We start from the raw sequence: 15220 nt of genomic DNA, 5'->3' as shown, positions 1-15220 counted from the left end.
TGTGGTAGCACCCTACTTCAGACGGGTGGTGAATGAATTTGACTCGCTCATACCCCCCTTTTTCACCAAGGAACCTGGGTCAAGCACGGGACCCAATTTCAAGTGTGGGGTCCTGATCAGGATGTGGGGTGTGGTACCACTTTCGCATCGATTTAAAAGCTGGTCATCAACAGAGCTCACGGCCCAGTCACAGTCCCTACCCCCACCCCACGTGAAACCCTCTTCTCACGATACCCACCCCTGTTTCCCTCTCGCACTTAAAAGTACATCCGCCTGCCTGCTCTCATTCCCCCAACATTCCCCGCTGATTCCTCCGAGCCTCATGTCTACCTCTGTATTTCCTCAACCCCTTCCGCCTCCCCCTGCCAGCTTTTTGCCCCTGACGTATCCGACTGAGTACCCCTACCTCCATACACCCATTAGTCACCCCTGCTACTTTGTGAACACGTTTGCCCGTTTCCGATTTGCCCGTCCTAACTGCTTGTAAGGGCAGATACATTCTGTCTAATAGGGTGGGGTCTGAAAAAAGGAGATTTGAAGGGGTACGTTGAGGTCAAGACTTTTCAAAGTAAACAGAGCTGGGAGGCGTTAAGAGGTCCGTGAGGCTGACCTCGTGGCAGCCTGGGAGAAGGAGGGGATAAGGGCATCTAGGGTGTGGGGATCAGCAGCATGTACGGCAGTATGCAAGGATGGGCGTCTGATATCATATAGACTGCCTATAGAAATCTCGAAGGCAGGCCGTGCAGGCAATGATGGTGATTTTGTGGGGACAGCACAGCCTCGAACTAGGAGGTAGGGGTCTTTCGTTCGGGAGAAGCAAGTTCAGCAAAAGTTGACTTCAGTGAAATCAAAGGGGTGGGGTGGTACCAAGGGGGGCATATGATTTTGTGCAGATCAATGGAGATAGGGGTAGTACGCAAACACCTAGTATTCAGGGGTGGGGTGGGGTATATATAGTTTTCAATTTTTTAGGACACGTGACTTGCAACTTAAGTTGCATGAGATGGTATCACCAACCGTTGCCATTTCGAGTCCGGCCGTTCAACTCGATTTGTGAAAAAATGTAATTTTCTTTTCGGTACCCCACCCCATGAGGGGGTGGTGATCGGGAGAGGAGAGGGGGGAGGGGTTGTGTAGGGCCTGCTGGTTAAATTTGAAAAATGCATGGAAAGGAGAAGGCCCGTTTCCCGCCGGCTCCCAGATTCCAGATTTTTGACTTTATTCAAACTAATTTGAAATTTACCCCGAAATATTCACCGGTGCTTTCAATACATACTGACAGGGGGTGGGTCCACTGCCTGTTCATATTTGATGCTCCCAGCGTACCCTCCCTACCTTCTAACAATTTTTCTCGATTGAGCTAATAGTATATTTCCATATAGTGCCTGCCCATTCGAAAAGCAAAATCTGGGAAAGTCAACCGCATCGTTTCATTCTCAAATTAAAATGACTTATAGTTGAGTTCTCCAAAACATTTGGAGTAGAAAAAAAAGAATTTGACTTATATTTGTATGAAAAAATCTGGAATCTGGAATCTGGGAGCCGGCGGGAAACGGGCCGAAGGCCCTTCGGTCATTGCCGAGAAGTTTAAAACACGATTCATTTATTGTCTTTATATTTGAAATTATTCCGACTTTTTGCCTTTGACGTTCACAAACCTGGCGGTCACTTCCAACAAAATCTTTTTTTCGGGAAATCAACTCCGGGATGAGGGGTGGGGGTGGGTGGCCTGGGGGGTGGTCTGGGAGGGGGGGCGGGGGAGGGGAGGGCACAAGGGTCACGGGAAATCCCGAAGAGTTAATTAACAGCTAAGTTTTAGTCAAGTCGCGGGACTCCCGGATGGATCTTTACGACTCCTGATGTAACGGTGACAGTTACAGATCAAGTTCGTGAAGGAAAGATCCTCTGGTGAACATGTCATGGCTGAAACTGGGACCCGTCAAATTTATGGAGTAGTGGATCACATTGAGCTGCTGATCAGTGGGCGATGATCATGGCTCAATCGCTGGGCCCAGCATGCTGTCTTCGCTTCAGGCAACTCCGGGGCCCGTCGGCGCCGTCAGGGCGCGTTGTGTAGCCTAGTGTCTCAGGAGCACATAATTAGATCCGAATGCAAACATGTGTCAAGTGTTTTGCGCTACTTGGGGGTCACGGTGCGCTCAGCTACCTGCAAGCGAAGTTGCGATAAGATAATACGACCCCACTCAAGGGATCGACGAGCCAGGAGAATGTATGATGCGACATGTCTGGACGCCCAGACCTGGACACAATTGAAACGCAGCGATGGCACTCAGCGGAGGCCGCTGGTGCTGCAGACGATCCGATGACTCCGACGTGCTGCGTCTCCGCCATGCCTTCATGGAGGCCGTGGGATATACTTCTCAGCGAGTTAGAAGGGGCACGGCACGGTGCTCTTAGTGATAGAACCCCACGAGACGTTCCAGGCCGCTGAGGTTCAAGGTTGAGGGATCATGTGGGAATAAAACAAAACGACTGTATGCGTGTAAAGTTTATGACAAGAGAACTGAACACACAGATTGCTAATTCATTTCAGCAACGCTGGGAAACACATGCTTGCCCGCCTGTAGCTCCACTTGCTTGCCATCCACCGCCACCTGCAGAGAAAGAGAGTCAGATGGTAGGGCGGGAGGGATAAACGTGAGTGGTATCGAGCAAGGAATCGACAGGAGGGCAGTAGGCGCGATGAGAACCACCTGGATAGCCCCAGACGTCATCGACTTCTTGGCTGAGGCAAGTTGCAGACTCATAACGGCCGACTGGACGCATCGCTCATCAGCAACAAGTAGAAAAGGGGGAGGTGCGGCAAAGAGGGAAGAAAACAGTGGGGACATCAGGGAGAGGGCAAGTTGGAGAGGGAGGAGGATGAGGTAGAAGGTAACCTGCAATGCTTCGATAGAAACTCCCTGAGAAACATCTGCAGCTTGCTGAGAGACGTGCAGGCACGCGCGAGTGATCGTGAGACTAATCTTCATGCCATTCACGTCCTCCTCGCTCTGGAGGATGACCAGGGGCTGAAGGTATCCAGGCATCCTTCCCCGCGGCAGGAGCTCCACCCTGATGGCTGACTTGATGGTGTCCATGTGGTTGGCGAGGATGCTGAGAAACGACTCGTCGCTGCTCTCGTAGAAGACTTCGATCAGGTCCTCGGGGAGCAGACCAGCCTTCTTCCTCATCTGCTGTACACGGGACACGATCTCCCTCGCCGCCCCCTCCTGCCGGAGTGACTCGTCCAGCCCGACGTCGAACAGCGCGAGGACCTCGTCGTACGACTCCGCCTGCACCGTCTCCGTGTCCCCGTTGAAGGAGCGGGTGATCTTTAGGTCGTCTCCCGACAGGACACTCCCGCACACGTCCAGCTGTCCCTTCCTCTCGTACTCCATCAGTTCCGCGTTGGTCAGCGTCTTGATCTTGGCCGACACCTCCTTGAACGCCTTGCCCAGCCGTCGGCCGAGGATGGTGTTGTCAGGAGCAGCAGACCGAGTGACCATGTCTCCCTCCTCCGTCGTCGTGGAAAGGGAGCGGACGTTGAGCTCTTCGAGCACGTAGCCCTTGAGGTCCTCGATGTCCTGGAGGAGCTCGGTGTTGGGGCAGATCACGGTGACGGCGCGGATGGGCGTGCGGAGGGAGATGCCGCGCTTGTCGCGGGCGATTCTCCCCTTCTCGATCAGCACTTGCATCCTGCGGACCTTGAGCTCCATCCTCTCGTTCACGGCCTCCAGGTTCGCCTGCGGGAAGTCGAGGTAGTGGACGCTGTCCTTGCGTTCGCTCTCGGGGAGGAGGTTGCGGAGGTTCATGTACAGGAGCTCGCAGAACATCGGGGTGAACGGCGCCATGGAGCGCACGAGGGTCAGGAGGACCTGCAGCAGGACACGGATGGACACGGTCGCCTCCTCCACTCCTGCTCCTCCCTTGAGGCGCTTGCGGTTCATCTTCACGTACCAGTTGGTCAGGTCCTCCATGAAGCGCAACAGGCGGGGCACGACGGTGTAGAGGCGATAGGCCTGCATCTCCTTCTGCACGAACTGCAGGAGGCCAGCCGCTGCCGCCTGGATCCACTGGTCCATGGTGTTGTCCGACTGGATGTAGCCGGTCCCGCTGCCCTGCACCGTCACGCCCTCCTCGCTCTGGAGGCGGCGGACCACTTGGATAAGGAAGCGGTAGGCGTTGTACCAGGGGAGGAAGACATCTCGGACGACGTCCTTGACGCCCTGCTCCTTGAAGCGAAGCTCCTCTCCTCTCACCACCGGCGAGTTTATCAGGTACATCCTGAGCGCGTCTGCGCCGTGGGAGTTAATGACGAGCTCGGGGTCCGGGTAGTTCTTCAGCCTCTTGCTCATCTTCTTCCCGTCCTCCGCAAGCACAAGCCCGTTCACGATCACATTCTTGAACGCGGGCTTGTCAAAGAGAGCAGTTCCGATCACCATGAGCGTGTAGAACCATCCTCGGGTCTGGTCCAGCCCCTCGGCGATGAAGTCGGCAGGGAAGGTCTTCTCGAACTTCTCCTTGTTCTCGAACGGGTAGTGGCACTGCGCGTACGGCATCGAGCCGCTCTCGAACCAGCAGTCGAACACCTCCTCCACCCTCCTCAGCTCTCCCTTGCCCATCTTGGAGGGGATGGTGATGTGGTCGATGGAGTCCTTGTGAAGATCGTTGACCCTCACCCCCGACAGCTGCTCCAGTTCGTCCACGCTCCCCACACAGATCACCTCCTCCCAGTCCTCCGAGTGCCAGATGGGGATGGGGGTGCCCCAGAACCTGTTGCGAGAGATGGCCCAGTCTCGCGCTCCAGCCAGCCAGTTGTGGAACCTCTTCTCCTTGACGAAGTCGGGGACCCAGTAGGTCTTGTCGTTGTTCGCCAGCAGCTTCTCCTTGAGCGTCTCTACCTTGACGAACCAGGAAGGCACGGCCTTGTAGATCAGCGGCGTGTCGGACCTCCAGCAGAAGGGGTAGCTATGCTTGATCGCCCCTGACTTCACCAACCTCCCGCTCGCCTTTAGCGACGCCAGGATGGCCTTGTCCGCCTCCTTCACGTGCTGTCCCTGGAAGTCTGACACCTCCTCTGTGAAACGTCCGTCGGCGTCCACAGGGCAAGGCACGTGCTCTCCCTTGAAGATCACACCCTCCTTGAGGCAGACCCTGTAATCATCCTCTCCGAAGGCGGGGGCCTGGTGGACGATCCCCGTACCCGAGTCTGCCGTCACGTACTCGTCGCAGAGGACTCGGAATCCGACGTCTCCTTTCCTCTCCACGAAGAAGTTGAAGAGCGGCTCGTACTTCAAACCCCTCAGCTCCTGGCCCTTGACTGTCTTCAACACCTTGTACTCCGACTCCTTCTTATACAGCTGCACGAGGCGAGGAACCGCAAGCACGTACACAGCAGACGTCTTTACATCCTCTACGTATGCGTACTCCATCGTCGGGTGGACGCAGAGGGCAAGGTTGGACGGAAGGGTCCACGGCGTGGTAGTCCATGCGAGCATGCTGGCGGGAGGTTCGGAGCCTATGATGGGGAGACTGACGACGCACTCGGGGTCGGAGACATCCTTGTAGTTCTGCCCAGCCTCGAAGTTGGAGAGGGGAGTGCTGCAGGCGGTGGAGTAGGGCATGACCTTGTAGCCCCGGTAGATAAGGTCCTTGTCGAACATCTGCTTGCACACCCACCACACCGTCTCCATGAAGGTCGGGTCCAGCGTCTTGTAGTCATTCTCCATGTCGATCCAGCGCGCCAGCCTCCTCACGACTCGCTTCCACTCGCTGGCGTACCTCATCACGACGCTTCTACACTCCGCGTTATACTTTGCCACAGTCATCTTCAGAACGTCGTCGCGCGACTTGATCCCCAGCTTCTGATCGATCTCGTACTCCACCGGGAGCCCGTGCGTGTCCCATCCCCACTTTCTCTCCACGTGGAACCCGTTCATGTGCCAGTAGCGAGTGATGCAGTCCTTGATGGTCCCTGCGAGGATGTGCCCGTAGTGGGGCATGCCGGTTGCGAACGGAGGGCCGTCGTAGAAAGTGAACTCAGGCCGCCCTTCCTCACGTGAAGTCTTCAGAGAGGTTTGGAAGGCATCAATGTGATCCCAGTAGGCAAGGATCTTCTCTTCCTCCGCTGGAAATCGAACGTCCTGAGGGACATCCTCCAGTCCATTCTTTCCGAGCGTCTACGGAAGAGCGAGTCAGAAGTAGGATGAAACACTTCTCCTGTCCTGATGTAGCTGTGCATCACTACCTCCCTCTCCCTCCCTTCCTCTCCTCCCCTCTACACTTGGCACTCGTCTCACCTAAATGTCTTGCACCGTCTTCAACAAACTCAGCGTCTACACCCCCTCAAAATGCGAGACCCTATGCCTCCTTGCCCTCGTCCTATACCACACAACTCGCTACGCACTTGACCTTCTTCGTCGTCTGATCTTCTCCTTGTCTAAATTATGCTGAACCATCCTCCCTCTCCTCCTCTTCCTCCTCCTCCTCCTCCTCCTCTCTTCACATATCACGCTCACCTCGGCCATTTCCCCGCTCGTGCTCGTTGCGGGCCAACCCTTCAATCATAACCCTACCCCCCTTTCGTAAAAAATATTCCTCTACGGTACTTATTTCAGCTCATAACACCGGTAATCACATAACCCCCACCCCTTCACATTCTTGTTCTAAAGGCACAAAGGCTTCATCCGTCACTCACAGCCTGTCGGGCCGCCGGGCCGCCGGGCCGGCCGGAACTTCACTGAGCGGATGTGCGAAGTAAAGTCACGCTCCTGGAGAGGGGGTGGGTACATTACATATGGAAAATAGGGGTAGTGCTTGTTTTGGGGACTCCCGGAATCATCGGATTGCGAGGTAAGTGAAAGGGGTAGTGAGTATCTAGGGTAGGGTATGAGGTGTGTAAGAGGTGTGAAATACCCCACTTTTCCCCATGTAAAGGGCTTCAATGGACGGGTGAATTTGAGAAGTACGGGTAGTGGTAAAGATCACCTCAAAGCTCTGGGTGAAGGAATATGGAAGGATGCGATTAGGCGTGGAATGGCTGGTGGGGCTGTCGGTGGGGGCGTGGGCCATGTCGCTGCTCCTTTACAGTTTCACGTTGCCTCCACATGAGGACGAAGAAGCCTGGGGGTTCAAGAGACCCCCCAACTGGTCCCACGCCAAGAAGGTGGGAGGAGCTGTAGCAAGCTGTCCTCATCGCTCATCAAACCCCCTCCCCCCCCCCCTTCTGAAGCTCCTCCTGCGTCTCGTGACATGGGCCACTCCTTCCCCTTTGTCTGCTGCGTCTTGGACTTCGACTCCCACGGACGTGATGTGTTTCCTTGTTGTGCTGCCGGGGCACGCGAGTACGGGTTCACTCGCTGCGGGTCAAGGGTTGGAGGAAGGGTGCGGGTGTGCGATCTTCGTGTCAATCTTTGATGCTCGTCATTTCATATCTCTAGAGCCCCTTGTCTCTCTTCTCCCCTTCCTGCCTCCCTCCGTTTCAACCTATCATTCGATCCGTCCCATCATCGCCGCCTCCCGTTTCATTTGACGTCATCGGCATTGAATTAACATGCTGGGAACAGGGTCGCCCTGCTGCGAGTGCGACTCTGCCACATGCAGCGGCTCATGCTCAAGACTCGCAAGCGAAGCTGGAACGCTCCTTTGAGGGAAGCAGGGCGGCTGGTGGGCAGGAAGGTCAAGTGAAGATCCAGCTTCCTCAGGCTGATCTTCCCGTCTTGGCTGGAAATGTGAACAGGCAGGAGGGACCTAGAAAGGTGGAGGGAGATCTCAGTTCCTCCTCCTCCTCCTCCTCCTCCTCCTCCTCCTCCTCTCCTTCCTCTTCGCTGCTGAACGCCTCGTTGCTGAGCGGCATGAAGAAAGCAGCGGAGGATCGACCGTTGCCGCAGCCGGCAGAGAGAGGAGGAGGTACAAAGAAGCTGGAGGACGAGGAGCGAGGCAGTCGGGAGAGCCTCTCGAAGATCTTGAGGTGAGGAGCGATTGTTTGTGCTGGCCTTGTTTCCTCCGGGTCGCCTGTCGTGCTTCCACTGACTCCTTGGCCGGTCAGCAGGGACTCCAAGATGTTTTCGAGGGAGACGACTGCCATAGTTGTGCTGGCGTGCAAGCGGGAGAACTATCTGAGGCAGACGATGGGCTCCCTGCTGAATCTTAAGGGGATCGAAGAGTACAAGGTGTTGCTCTTGCTTCGTCCTCCTCGCCTTCTCTCATCATGTTTGCTGCGAAGGTTTTCATTTCCCAGGATGGCAGCGACGCCAAGGTCAGGATGTATGCTAAGGTAGAAATTCAATCTCTCTCCTCCCCTCCTCTTCCTCTTCCTCTTCCTCTCCCTCCCCAATCCCCTCCACACTCTTCCTTGACGTCTTGATTTGCTCTTCATCCCTCGTGGCGATTGCCGTGGGCATGTTTCCGTAGGCGTCGTTGACATGCAGACAGGACCTGGAATCTTCAAAGCCATTCATCAAGTTCGTCGTGAACGACTTGAGGCAGGTAGTCCGAGACATGAAGGGGGGAATGGGAGGAGGGCAGGGGAGCAGGCAGGATGAGTTGGGAGGGATGGGCACGGGGCGACGAAATGTAGAAGAGGAAAGGGAAGAGGAGAAAGCATGTTGGCTGAGAAATGGAGGACACAGGATCATAGATCAAAGGGTGATCAAGCAACCATGCATTACATCGCCGATCACTACAAGTTCGTGCTCAAGACGGTCTTTGAGACAGAGAAGAACATCAACCACGCGATCCTAATCGAGGAGGACATGGTGATGGCGCCAGACGCGCTCGCCTACTTCGAGGTCAGGACAAGGAGGGAGGAGGGTGCGGGTAGGAAGAGGGAGGAGGAGAAGGAGGAGGGGGGAGGAGGGAGGAGAAGTAGGGGGAGGAGGGAGGAGAAGGTCACGAGGGTGCAGGCTACTGCTCCCCTGCTCGACTCAGATGCAACGCTCATGTGCGTCTCCTCTTGGAATGATAACGCATACATGCACATGGACATGGACGAGAAAACGCTTCATCGCACTGGTGCTGCTTCCTTTCATCCTTTCCAACCTCCACTCCCCTCCCTCCTCGGTCTCCTGTCCCTTCAATTCTCTTCCTCTGCTTTCTTCATAGTCCTCTTCCTCCTCCTCCTCCCCCTCCCTTCATTTGGTGACCATGCGATGTATGTAGACTTCTTTCCTGGATTGGGTTGGATGCTCCGAAAGGAACTGTGGATGGATGAGCTCCGACATAAGTGGCCCATGCACAGGTGAGATGGAGGAAGCAGGAGGCGAAAGAAGCTGGTCAGCAGGAGGAGAGAGAGAGCAAGTTGAGGAAAAGTGAAACCATGGACAGGAAGGGTATCAGGAAGAGGGGAGAGGAGTGGGGGGCGGTGACGGGGGAGGAGAGGCAGGAGCTGGTTCTTGAGCTGACCGTCCTCGTGACAGTTGGGACCACTGGATGCGAGTGGACGAGCAGGCGAAGGGACGAGACTGCATAATCCCCGAGGTCCCTCGCAACCACAACATCGGGTCGACGGGGGCGACGGTCAGCAATTATGACTACGAGCAGAGGCTGTCCAAGATCGCTGTCGCCACCTCCCCGCACGTTGACTACGGCGACCTCTCCTACCTCTTGCATGATCGATACCAGGCCTGGATGACGGTGGAATCTCCTCCTACCACCCCTGCTCCTCCCTCCACTATCTCCTGCCCCCTTTCTATCGTGCCACCCTTGCTGCTCCTCCGAATCCCTCCACCCCCCATCCCGCCTCCTCTCCTCCTTCTCGCTTCGCTATGCTAATGCTGTTCTCCTCAGGCTCAGCTCGCTGCTGCTCGACCCGTCGGCCCTCACCAAATTCTCTCCATCGTCCCGGACGGGTCACAGCAGACTCTCCGTGTTGGCTACGTGCGGGAGGAGTGGAGCAAGTTGGCGCGGGGCCTCGGGGCGTATCCTTCTAACTGGCCGCGCGTCTCCTTCAAGTGAGACTTGCTCGCATTCGGGAGGGAGGAGAAGAGCAGGGGACGGGTGCAACTGGGTGCGATGGTTGGAGAGAGCTGGTAGACGGGAGGAGGAGGGAGCAAGAAGGGGGAGGGAAGAAGGAGGAAGAGGGAGGTTCCGACATGTTGGCAGGCGAGTGTCCATCGTGAAGAGGAATCGCAAGACGATCTTCTTGTACGACAGGAGGCTGAGCCCTCTCACTCCCGAGCAAGAGAAGCTCGTGCCTCCTCCCTCCTTCAAGGCCTCAGCTGCCCCACAGGGTGTCAGCTGCCTGGATCACTGCAAGCGGAATGGTGAGGAGAGGAGGAGAGCAGGAGAGGAGGATATTGTGGAAGTAGCTTGAATGCAGAGAGCAGCACGGGCAGGAAGGAGAGGATGAGAGGAGCGGGGCAGCAGGAGAGTTGCTACAGGTTGAGATAGAGGTCGTATTCATAGGGAGGAGGAGGAGGAGGAGGAGGAGGAGGAGGAGGAGGAGGATCTTACTGGATTGTTCGCAGGGATGATATGTGACATGCAGCAATTCGACTTCATCAACAATTGCAAGTCGCTCTCCTCTCACTTCTCCTGTTTTCCGCACGGTTCGCTCCCTCCTCCCCTCCCCTCCGTCCCCTCTCACATGGACATGCAGGCTGCGGGTATGAGGTAGGGGAGGACATCCCCGTGTTTGTCAGTGATACCAGACATCCAACGTTTGGATACTGCCTGATCACCGACGTCATCCCGAAGTGACCTCCTCCTCCTCCTCCTCCTCGTTCTCCACAACCACCACCACCACCACCACCACCACCACCACCACCACCTCTTCCTCCTCCTTCTCTTCCTCCTCCCCCTCCCCCTCCCCCTCTTCCTCCTCCCCCTCCCTTCTACTTCTGCTTTTACTTGACCCCTCCCCCTCCTTCTCCTCCTCTCATCCTCCCCTCTGACATCCTTTTGCCCCCACGGCATTCTTCCTCTCTAACGCGCGGCAGGTGCGAGGCGAAGCATCAATCTACCTCCCGCCTCTGTCCCTGCGTATCTTGACGCGTTTGTCATGTTATTCTTTCAGACGCAAGCTTCGTCCTCCTCCTTCCTCCCTTCCTCGCCCTCCCATCCTGTTTTTCAGATCCAAAGTTTTCGCATTCGGCATTTGTATTTACAACAAGGAACCTCTTGTCCCTCTTCAATTCTCCTCGTCTTGCTTTCTTCCACTTCGCTTCCTTCTCCTCTTCACTCTCGCCTGCTTCTCCCCCTCCCCCTCTTCAATCTGCTTGTCGCCTCACCATCAGTTTTGTGGGTGGGTCGCCTTGCTCAGCATTGCGATGATAGCCGCATCCTCCGACAGCAACTGCTGGCTTCCTCCACTAGGACCCTCCTGAGGAGGAGGAGCAGGCCGGTGCATCGCTGCTATAGGTGCAAGGTGCATCGCCGCCCTCCCCGCTCCTGCCGGGCTGACGGCACCCGGGCCAACCCTGCCAAGGGACATCGCCGGTATCTTATTGGGGGTGAGCGCCTGGCCCCCTGGGCTCGCGAGAATCGGGGGAGAAGCAAAATCTAGCCTGCCATGCATCATCATCCCTCCCGCAGCTATCTTCCCCTTGAGTTTCAGAGCGCTCCTCCTCTGCAGCACCTCCGCCTCCTGCTGCTCGTCTCCGCTCTCAGCCGAGCACTCGTGGCTCGAGGGAGGGCCAGACCAGTAGCCCTCCAACGTGAGGAGATGATCCAAGATCTTTGAACGCTTCAGCCTTGCTGCTTCAAGCCTCTCCTCCATCCTGCCACCTCAAGCCTCAACAAGTCGGCTGCGAGGGCAGTGCCTTACCTCTCCAGCTTCCTTTTCAAGATCCCCTCGACTTGAGTCAGCGTATTGATCTGAGAGGCAGTCAGCAGGCAGGATATTCTGACAACTTTCACCTTGTAAGGTAGACTGTTGTCCTGCAAGGATGGATCTGACTGATTTATCGTGGCCCCAACAGCTTGGTTCGGCGTATAAGGCATGGATGGCATCCCTGGCGGCACTGCAGCAGGTCTTGTAAACTGCATGGGAGGAATCTGTGCGGCGTTGGCAGGGTTCATCTTGTTCCAGTTGAGCATCCTGTGGAAGCATCAGCGTTGGAATTGCATCTCAGGCTGATGAGGAGGTGTGTCAATCCAGTACAATCCATCCAATGCAACTCCTCCTCTCTTCTGCCCATTTATACAAGCACCTCAGGCTCTGACCAGAGTCTCAGGTTGAAATCAAACCCTCTCCTGTATGGCAGGAAGTAGAAGTGCGTTCAATCCAGCTAGTCACATAATGTTCTTCTTTCTCTGTACTACCACCTCAACTCCTTCCCTTCTTCATCCCCCCGCACCCCGTCTCTCCTCGTCTGCCCTCTTCCTCTTCCTCTTCCTCTTCCTCTTCCTCTTCCTCTTCCTCTTCCTCTTCCTCTTCCTCTTCCTCTTCGTCGTCATACTCCTCCTCCTCCTCCTCCTCCTCCTCCTCTCCTCCTTCATCGACCACTCGCACATCTTTCTCCGCGCGCTAGCCCATACCAAGTTTTACTCATCAGGCTCGGCCCGCCCGGCCAGTGATCAGCCGGCCGGCCGTGTGACCGGCAAGTCGGCGGCCGCAACCTTAACGTCTGTGTTAAACGTGTGACTAAAAGTTTTAGTCAAAGCCAAGAGAGCAGAAGTACTGAAGAAGTTTACAAGTAGTTTTAGATGCAGTCACATTGGACGAAACGACGTGTTTGAAATATGCCCAGTATTTCGGGTACCCGTGCTTTGCAACTGGTTCATTGGGGTACCATGAAGTTTTTACTACATGCTTCCCGTCCTCTTCACTTGACCTCCATACGACTCCACGTTTGCTCCATGTCGTCCTCCTCCCTGCCACTTTTTATCCTGTCCGTCCCTTCCCTCGACTCCATCCGCCTTGCTCTCTCCCACCGCTCGACTTTTTCTTGCCCTTGCTCGCTCCACTTTGACTCCATCAAGATATGGGATACCATCGAAACCTCAGTGTCGAGGTAGCAAACCTATCCAATCCAAACTTTTCATCTTCAAAAGGTCGGAATTCGCTGCAAGCAGAACTTCAGAATAGTTTTCTAAGCTATCAATCTCCAACTGCGTCATCTGAGAAGAAACGACCGCTTCAGCTTCAGTCTGAGTCTCCGACCTCCGTCGTCGACGGCAACAGCAAACACAATCCTGATACATCTCAAAGTCCGCGCTCTTCTTCCGAAAGGAACAGTCACAAACATCACAACCAGAATATGCATGGCGCAAGTCGTCATGGACAGCTTGGTCACGGTGCAAGCAATCAACTTCAGCAGGGGCATAAAGAAAGCCACCATGCAAAAAGCCCCTCTCACCGCCATTTCCTTGAAGCATGTATGGTGACCTTGAGAGCACACGTGGATGACAAACAAGGGATGCAAGTTGTCTGTAGGATGAAGTCTATGAGCGATCTTCTTCTTGAATCAGAGGATATGTCCCGGCAAATCGCTTTGTTGCATCTGCCCGAGACGTTTGTTCGTGTGAAGAGTGCTGACGAGGGATGCATCGTCTTGTCCTCAAGGGAGACCAACGACAGCATCTGTCTGCATTTCAAGGATCACTCCCTGTGCATGGAGTACTTCCGCGCAATGTCAATTGCGAGTCAGCTACCTGCCTAAGGTCGTTGGGACACCAGGCCCCAGTGCTTGATAGAAATTTGTTGTTATTTGGCCCAGATTTGGGCGACCAGCTACATATTAGAAGGAGAACCATTCACGCGGTTCATGAAATAAGTCTATACATCGCTAGAAAAGAATAAAAACAGGCTCATGATCAAGACAGCCTAAGGTTGCCATCTTTGATGGAGGCAGTCCCTTAGATCGTCCAACAAAGCAGCGTCTTGTGAAGATAAGGAGTTTGGCTTCTCCCTGTGGTGCGTCAAGTTAGAAACGCTTGGATCATCCCATGGGAATCACCAGATCAAGCGGAATCCTCTCCATGGCCTTCTTTGACTGACACCTCGCTCTTGTCCATCATTGGCTTCAATCCAGAGCTGCAAAATTTCAACATGATGGAATAGACCGAAAAATTTCAACCTGCCATTGAGAAGGATACGCTCTGAAAATGGCTTTTTTCGAAACAAGATTAGATTTTGACTTGAATGCTCACAGTCCCCCTTGTCACATCATATAACACCCACTAACATGCATCTTTGCAGCGAGTGCACACTTGATGACAGTGATTCGCTCATTACATCAAAGCTCACGAGCCACACGGTGTGAACACTGATTCACCTGCATTTCCAATGCGAACGCGGACCATTGAAGCCTGTAACTGTAGATACAATCTCAATCACATAACACGTGATCACATCGGATACTAACCTGCAAGAAGTACACGACATCAAAGTCACTCATGAACATGGGCGGCACTTTGCTCTGGTGATGGTCGAAGTCAACAATTGAGACACAAACAAAGTCAGCATTACATGCGGAGTAGACAGGGAGTGGATGGCTTCAAGCACGGGGTTGATCAGGATGATCGGTCTTTGCATGTACTTTGCCCTTGCTGACCGGGATACCAGTCCCCTAGGAGGACCTGAATATATCAGTTTCTCCACTGCCTCGATCCTCTGGAGGTTCTCATTGCCCTCGTTACTTGGGGCAACCAACACCGCTGCATCGTATTCTTCCCCAAACTCTCCCAGCCCCAGCACGTTGATCGAAACCTTTTCTCGCAGATGATCTGGGAGGACTGTTCGTGCGATCGATGCATCCATGATCGTGTTGAACATAATGCTCGGTCTCATTCCCCTCTCAACCAACAGCTCCCCGATCATCGCAACCAGCTCTGGCATCTTGCCGTCAGAAAATGATTGCAGCCTTTGATCGAACTGATGGATATTTAGTTGGACTCTGAGCCGGAAAAGGCCGTCGTCGAGAGCCAGGTTTAATGATTCTCGGACCTGGTCCAGAACATTGTTTACCCCAAGAGGAAAGGCCTTCCTGTATCTTGCCGCTGCATCGAACTTTATCTCGTTGCGTCTTGGCTGATGTTCCTCGTTGTTCATCCGTACACTAGATCGAGTGCCCCTCGAAGGGTGGGCACAGTTAGACATTGAACCTCTGCCCTTTGGCTGAAGGAGATGAGCTGGGATTCTATGCTCTGAACCACTCCACATGCTCATCAAACATCCATTTCCAGAGAATGGCGAGACATATTTCAATAATCCCATCAGCACCAGGAAGACGAGAAAACACTCGCTCCCCTGAAAAAATAACATAGCTGGCAACCA

The 15220-nt window shown here is 54.7% G+C and overlaps 4 protein-coding genes across 4 annotated transcripts; 1 reads left to right on the top strand and 3 right to left on the bottom strand.

The window, feature by feature from the left end:
* Nucleotides 1-2030: 2030 nt before the first annotated feature.
* GUITHDRAFT_132515 (hypothetical protein) lies at nucleotides 2031-6530 on the bottom strand (the record flags this gene model as incomplete). Its single annotated transcript, XM_005841041.1, has 6 exons — nucleotides 2031-2078; nucleotides 2168-2260; nucleotides 2571-2615; nucleotides 2715-2777; nucleotides 2901-6182; nucleotides 6522-6530. The coding sequence occupies 6 exons, from the start codon at nucleotides 6528-6530 to the stop codon at nucleotides 2031-2033; spliced, it is 3540 nt and encodes a 1179-aa protein (XP_005841098.1).
* A 2133-nt stretch (nucleotides 6531-8663) lies between these two features.
* Nucleotides 8664-9245, top strand: GUITHDRAFT_63807 (hypothetical protein; the record flags this gene model as incomplete). Its single annotated transcript, XM_005841040.1, has 3 exons — nucleotides 8664-8792; nucleotides 8907-9015; nucleotides 9163-9245. 3 exons carry the CDS (start codon nucleotides 8664-8666, stop codon nucleotides 9243-9245), a joined length of 321 nt encoding a protein of 106 aa, XP_005841097.1.
* A 1842-nt stretch (nucleotides 9246-11087) lies between these two features.
* Nucleotides 11088-12286, bottom strand: GUITHDRAFT_150156 (hypothetical protein). Its single transcript, XM_005841039.1, has one exon. The coding sequence runs from the start codon at nucleotides 11717-11719 to the stop codon at nucleotides 11234-11236; it is 486 nt and encodes a 161-aa protein (XP_005841096.1). The 5' UTR covers nucleotides 11720-12286; the 3' UTR covers nucleotides 11088-11233.
* Nucleotides 12287-13768: 1482 nt separating this feature from the next.
* Nucleotides 13769-14995, bottom strand: GUITHDRAFT_100361 (hypothetical protein; the record flags this gene model as incomplete). The annotated part of the gene is made up of 5 exons (XM_005841038.1): nucleotides 13769-13853; nucleotides 13902-14021; nucleotides 14192-14259; nucleotides 14310-14363; nucleotides 14414-14995. The coding sequence occupies 5 exons, from the start codon at nucleotides 14993-14995 to the stop codon at nucleotides 13769-13771; spliced, it is 909 nt and encodes a 302-aa protein (XP_005841095.1).
* Between the last annotated feature and the right edge of the window lie 225 nt (nucleotides 14996-15220).

This window comes from Guillardia theta (assembly GCF_000315625.1).
Source record: "Guillardia theta CCMP2712 unplaced genomic scaffold GUITHscaffold_4, whole genome shotgun sequence".
Taxonomy (NCBI): Eukaryota; class Cryptophyceae; order Pyrenomonadales; family Geminigeraceae; genus Guillardia; species Guillardia theta.
This window is presented reverse-complemented; position numbering and strand designations above follow the sequence as displayed.

Bases quoted from the DNA above. Each gene is read 5' to 3' on its own strand.
- GUITHDRAFT_150156 (XM_005841039.1), bottom strand. From the start codon at position 11,719: ATGGAGGAGAGGCTTGAAGCAGCAAGGCTGAAGCGTTCAAAGATCTTG.